The 6804-nt window shown below is 44.3% G+C and overlaps 1 protein-coding gene across 5 annotated transcripts in view; it reads right to left on the bottom strand.

Annotated features, from left to right (window-relative positions):
• Nucleotides 1-4856: 4856 nt before the first annotated feature.
• The window catches only part of LOC135699159 (protein phosphatase PP2A 55 kDa regulatory subunit), a 171449-nt gene continuing 169501 nt past the window's right edge, over nucleotides 4857-6804 (bottom strand). For all 5 annotated transcript variants that reach the window (XM_065219385.1, XM_065219388.1, XM_065219387.1 and 2 more), the window contains one exon: nucleotides 4857-6652. In XM_065219385.1, the coding sequence (XP_065075457.1) occupies nucleotides 6284-6652 (369 nt within the window). In that variant the 3' untranslated portion in view covers nucleotides 4857-6283. The remainder of the gene's footprint in view (nucleotides 6653-6804) is intronic.

Below are 6804 nucleotides of genomic sequence, written 5' to 3'. Positions count from 1 at the left end.
TTAAGAAAGTCGTAAATAAGCTTCATAAAGTCGATATCACGGCAAGCCAAGACGTCTCTAATTGGCTTAAAGGGTTGTTTTCCTCGGACCCTAAAGGCCCACGCACATTAGATCTGGATCGGACGCGTTGCGGCAAAGTGACAGCTAAATCTATTGTCTAACTGTCAAATTTACGTCAACGCAACGCAAACGGATCTAATGTGGGTGGCCCTTAAGGGAATCACACAGAACGGATCTCGTCTCATGATGCAAGGAGCAGGACCAAACAACATGCTCGATGTCGTGATAACCGTTTCCACAGGTACATAAGTTGCTGTCGGCGAGCGTGATACGGAAGAGGTGGGCGTTTAACGAACAGTGATTGGACATGAGCCTGGACATTACACGAATAAAATCACGACTCATATCGAACCCTTTGAACCAGGGTTTGATCGACACCTGTGGGACAATAGAATGTAGCCATCTTCCCAGATCACCATCATTCCACTTTTGTTGCCTGTTGGCGAGGACTTGCTGACGAGAAATCGTGAAAAATTCGTGGTAGGCGATTTGTCGCTCGTAAATATCGCCTTCCATAGCGCCCACCTTGGCCAGCGAGTCCGCTTTCTCATTGCCCGGGATAGAGCAATGAGAAGGGACCCAAACCAAGGTGATGATATGCGAGCTGTTTGATAAAGCACTCAATGACGATCGTATTTCCTGGAGGAAATACGCTGAGTGCTTTATCGGCCTCATTGAACGCATAGCCTCCAGAGAGCTTAGGCTATCCGTAAAAATGAAATAATGGTCACGTGGAAGTGAGGCAATACGCTCTAACGTATACGATATAGCTGCTAATTCAGCAACGTATACCGAACAAAGCTTTTGAAGCTTGCATGAGGCGCGCTATGAAGATCGTGGAATACTCCAAAACCAGTGGACGCATTTATCACCGACCCATCTGTGAAAAATCTCTTCTCGGTGGGGACGTGGCGGTATTTGTTCGCAAAAATAGTTGGGACAATCAGGGAACGATGAGGCTCTGGAATTCCTTGAATCTCCTGCCTCATTGTGAGATCGAATCTCACGGAGGAACAACTGAAATGATGGGAGACAGCGCGATTGGGGTTGAACGAGGAGGGGCCAATGTCCAGAGTCATGCCCCCTTATTCTGCGAGTCACGTGACTCTCTCTCACCGGTGAGGTGACTATTGTCACCTCACCGGTGAGAGAGAGTCACGTGACTCGCAGAATAGGGGGGATGTACTCGTAGTGCAAGCTCATGAATCGTGTTTGAGGATTCCGCTCTAGCAGCTTCTCAAAGTTTTCGATCACCAGCGGGCTCATGACTTCACAGCGGATGAGGAACCGGAAGGATAAATCTGCAAAACGATTTGTTAAGGGGAGGACGCCCGCAAGCACTTCAAGACTCATGGTATGCGTCGATTTCATACAACCTAGCGCGATTCGAATGCAACGATATTGAATCCTTTGGAGCTTCAATATGTGCGTTCCCGCCGCCGATTGAAATCAAAAGCTACCGTACTCCAAAATCGAGAGAATGGTGGTCTTGTAGAGTCTTATCAGATCTTCCGGATGGGCTCCCCATGAAGTGCCGGTAATGGAACGAAGGAAATTGATTCGCTGTTGGCATCTCTGCCCCAGATACGCTATGTGTTTTCCCCAAGTGCACTTGGAATCGAACCAGACACCTAAATACTTAAACGACATGCTGTGAGTGATTGTTCTACCCATAAGTTGAAGCTGAAACTGTGCTGGACAAAGCTTCCTAGAAAAAAACAACCATCTCTGTTTTCTCCGGAGAGAATTCGATACCCAGATTCATTGCCAAGTAGACAAATTATCCAAGGTATCTTGCAATGGTCCTTGCAGGTCCGGTGCTGTTGGTCCAACCATGGAAACCACGCCGTCATCTGCAAGCTGCCTTAGCGTGCAATTTTCGGCCAGACATTCATCAATGTCTTTGACATAGAAATTGTACAGGAGGGACTTAAACATGACCCTTGTGGAAGACCCATGTAGCTGATTCGTGCAATTTCCGAGTTGCCATGAGAGAAGCTCATTCGTTTCTCGGACAACAAATTAAACAGGAAATTGTTGATAATCGGAGAAGACCCACTCGCATGGAGTTTGTCCGAAAGGATGTCGATTAATGTCCAAGAAAACGGAACCCATCTGCTGTTTTTTCAGCATAGGCTGATTGGATTTCAGTTGAAAGCAACGCAAGGCAGTCGTTCGTCCCTTTGCCCCTACGGAATCCAAATTGCGTATCTGAGAGTAAGCCATTCGCCTCGACCCACTTGTCCAGACGAAGAAGAATCATTTGTTCTAACAGCTTCCGAATACACGACAGCATCGCGATGGGACGGTACGAATTATGATCCGACGCGGGTTTACCGGGTATCTGGATGACGATAACTCTTACTTGTCTCCAATCATCCGGAACAACGTTGAGCTCAAGGAATCGATTGAACAAGTTCAACAATCGCCTCTTTATGACTTCTGGGAGGTTCTTGAGCAGGTTGAACTTGATTCGATCAATTCCCGGAGCCGAGTTATTGCATGAAAGAAGAGCAATTGAGAAATCTACCATCGAAAACGGGGAGTCCATGTCATCGTTTTCCAGCGGCGGATCGCGAGTGTTGCGTCGAACCGGAACTGAATCGGGACAAACCTTACGCGCGAAGTCGAAAATCCACTTGTTAGAGTACTCCTTGTCCTCGTTGACCGACGATGCCGCGTTACGCATTCTCCTGCCGACATTCCAGAGCGTTTGCATGGAAGTCTCTCGCGATAGCCCTTCGACGAACCGACGCCAGTAACCGCGGTTTTTGGCCCTGACCAAGCTCTTAAACTTTTCCTCTAGCTCCGTATACCGCTCAAAGTATTCGCGGGAACCGTATTTACGAAACTGTTTAAACGCGGTAGACTTCTCGTTATTCACGTCGGTGCATTCCTGGTCCCACCACACAGTGGGAGGACGTTTGCGAATGGTAGTGCCAGGAACAGGCTTCGTTTGTGCTTGAAGCGCGCAATCCAATATGAGCCGCGATAGGAAGGAGTACTCATCCAACGGAGAGAGAACGTCGACCGATTCTGAACCGTCACGGACCGCGTTCGCCTATTCTTCCCAATTGATTTTTCTCGTGAGATCGTACGCGATGTTGATTGGACACTGTGAAGATGAACCGTTGGAAATCGAAATTTTGATGGGCAAATGATCACTACCATAGGGGTCTTGGATTACCTCCCACATGCAATCCAATGATAGTATGTTCGAACAGAGTGATCCAAACAATCTAACACCACAGACAAACAGACATAACGCTCGCAAGTTATTCATCAAACAAGCATTTAACGGACAATTTAAAACTATCGTAGTTGGTAGTGCCGCCACCTGTGGCGCTCATAGTCATTTCCCTTTCGTTTGACGTTTACACACTACCGTCATCTGTTCAGCGTAGTTCCCACCACAGTGTACTCAAGAGATGGCGGTGATGTTTTGGCGACTATGTTTTACAGTGAGAATTATTCAATGGGTTATGTCTGTTTGTCGGTGCTAACACCATCATCTGATAGAGCAAACTTCCTTTATCGAGTTGTTAGAATTTTAGTTTACGTGGTAGTGGTAGTTTTAATTCTTGAGAATTTTGTGTTCAAAGTCATTGCTTACGTTGGGTTGTTCCGCCTATTTCAATTGTTGGTCCAGAAAGATTTCCAAGCTACCGTGTGTGCAGCGAGGGTAGCGAATTGAATGAATGAACGTGTTATAAGGCAACAGGAGAACACGAAAACATCACCAAGGGATAATACGGAGTAATTAGTGCTTTTACTAGTTTTTCCCTCGTACATTCTAAGTGAGATATATATTTTCGTTTATCCACTCATAAAGCACTTAGCGGGAAAAACGATCAAAGATTTTTTTGTGACTGAGTTTGAGTAACCCAAAAAGTGGTCTCCAAGTTAAACAAATAAAACATCAATCTCTCAAAATGTTACGTTCTCTGGGAATGGTCCTATAGTCCATAGAATGTATTGTTATGTATCATATTATTGAATGTAAGAACCGTGCATCAATCAAAGGTCGTGCGTGCTCTCTCCGAATGCATAACGAAGCTCTATATTTACGGCCGATGTAAATCACACCTCACTCAAGAACGAACCCCGCATCACTCATCGTAATGCGTGTTTGTAGAAGTCCAGCTTAAGCATCAATCTGAACTCGAACTCTTTTGCGCTCTTTGGATTTGACATCATTGCTCTTAATATGTGAGGGATGAACTAGCTCACGATGAATAAGCATCTATACGGAGTTTATGCAAGCCTGGGTGACTCTCCGTGCAAATCAAATGGAGAGTCACCTCAGTCGCGGTAACTTTAGTCACCTCACTCACGGCGCAGAATAGGCCTCAATATGTCTTGCTGCAATCAGAAACGAGGAAGATGTGGCGGATTGACCACGTGCACCAACCCATTCGTTGACGTTAATCCACATTTGTTTTTGTATCGACCGTGGACCGTTAGTAGACACCTTCTGTAGATTATTTGGCAAATCACCACTTCATGGAGAAAACACTCCGTTCAGTCAACGGCTGCTGATCAGATTATCTCGGCAGGGCTTTCGAAGCTTCCAAAAATAACACCACATCTTTTTTTTATCTGTTCCAACAAAAGCGTTCGGTCGGATGATGATGACGACGACGACGACGAGAAAAGCGCTCCCAAACCCTTCCTCACTCTACGCTGTGCCTCACTTTCTCTCTCGCTCTCGTTCGTTCGTAGTTCACTCACATCGCAAGCCAAACTTTGCCATTTCTTATTTCCGAATGTTCTGTGTGTTTTTTTTTTTGTTTCACTCTCTTAGCTTCATATTCGTTTTCTTCTTGTTCCACAATTGTTTTGCTTTTTGTTACATGATTAATGGTCTTCTTTTTTTCATTAAAAAAAAAAGGAAAAGCTGGAGAAAGATTCCGCCGCCATCGCGGCTCTTTCAGAACTTTCCAGAATTGTGTTTGTGTTTGTGTGTGTGTGTGTGTATGTGTAAGTCTGTGTTTGGATGGGTGGTATGATACCATCGCCATCCGGCGGAGATGACCCCTGCCAATTAAAGCAAATACTTTCAATAATCTATGTTCATAATAATAAAGAATGCAACAAGTTGGTATGTGTGTACCATTTTAAGTTTGTGTAAGTCTGTCGTTTGTTTGTTTACTATCTGTGGGGCTTCATGATTTGCTTGTTTCATTGTAACTTTTGTTTATGTGTTTTGATTTCATTTCTCCCACTGAGGGTCACTGATTTTCGCACTGTTTTCCGATAAAGGACTAATCAATAAAACTGATGATGACGATGATGATGATGATGATGTTGATGTTGATGGCGTTGCGATATTAACTCTCTGCTCACTGCTGCTGTGGCTGCTTTTGTTGTTACTGGATGATAAAGATGATCAAATTTAAGACTAAACTATCAATTAATTGATAATAATCGTAATCGTTTCGGCTGTTGTTGTTGCTGCTGCTGCTGCTGCTGTTGCTCCTTCATGCCTTTCCTTTCTTCCTATTTTTTTTTGTGTTTGTTTTTTAAACATTTTACATCTATCACACATCCATCCGTCCGTCATGCACACTTTTCTAATCGTGTCCCCATTCATACATGCATCCATACACGATTTACATGCGCCGCTGCTGTGTTTATTTTTGTTGTTGCTGCTGCTGCTGCTGCTGCACTCGTCTTCTTATCTCAATTTTCTGTGTGTGTGTTTTTTTAGTCCTGCATTTATTTTTTGTTGATTTTCTTGTTTTTTTTTTATCTTTTGCTCTGCTTGCTACTTTTCGTTTAATTAAGGATAATTCTGTAATAATAATTGTTTTTTTTTCTTTGCCTTCCTTGCTTCTCCTTTATGCTGCTGTTTATGTGTGAGTTCTCCGTTTGTTTGTATTTGTTTCTCCTCTATTTATGGTATATTATAAAAAGCTTTCACATTGTTTGTTGTTGTGTTTTAATTTCATAACTTCTCCTCTCTTGTATCATTTCTATTCGAAATATACCACCATGATTCTATTTGCTATATTACGCTTCTCGAATTCAACTCTCTGCATTTTCCTGCGCTCAATACTAATCTGCGTACCACTTTCGGCCTCTCATACCCATCATCGATCGTATTGTTCGCTGACGCTCTGCCACTCTTGATCAGTTTCTTGCATCTCTTCTCTTCCCTTTTTTTTTGTTTGTTTCAGCCTAAACATTTATAATTGATTATTACTACTACGCTTACTATTAGCTAAAACTTATCCTGAAATATAAATAGATTATTGGTAGCGGCGACGGCGATGATGTTCTCGAGGGGGTGCCAGGCGGTGTGCAGGATCTTCTTGTTGAAGTCCAAACAGTCGACGCTGATTTCGTCCTTTTTCCGCTTGCCCCCGGTGCAGACCTTGCGCGGCTTCAGGACCGTCTTCGGCTTGATGATGTCCCGGGACGCTTCCAGCGTGACGTCCTTCTTGCTGTTGCGGTCGAACACGCGGAAGAAGTTGTTGTAGCTGCCGGTCATGATCGAACTGTCGTTGCCGTTCCAGCAGCACTCGAACTTGTCGAAGATGCAGTCGTTCTCGTACAGTGAGCACAGCTTCGTGCGGAGGTATTCGTGCACCTGGAAGGGGAGAGGCGATAAGAAGCATTAGCGAATCAGTATGCAAATTTGGACCGTGTTGGAGGACATCCAAAAGATTTTTTTCTCATTTCAATACATACAGGGAATCTGGTTCCAACTAGACCGTTTGAAGGGACGGAGATAACCATCGA

This window comes from Ochlerotatus camptorhynchus, unplaced genomic scaffold (genome assembly GCF_037179485.1).
Source record: "Ochlerotatus camptorhynchus isolate MF236.1 unplaced genomic scaffold, CSIRO-AGI_Acam_v1.1 ptg000103l, whole genome shotgun sequence".
NCBI classification, from domain to species: domain Eukaryota; kingdom Metazoa; phylum Arthropoda; class Insecta; order Diptera; family Culicidae; genus Ochlerotatus; species Ochlerotatus camptorhynchus.
Note: the sequence above shows the minus strand (reverse complement) of the source record. Positions and strands in the feature narration are given on the sequence as shown.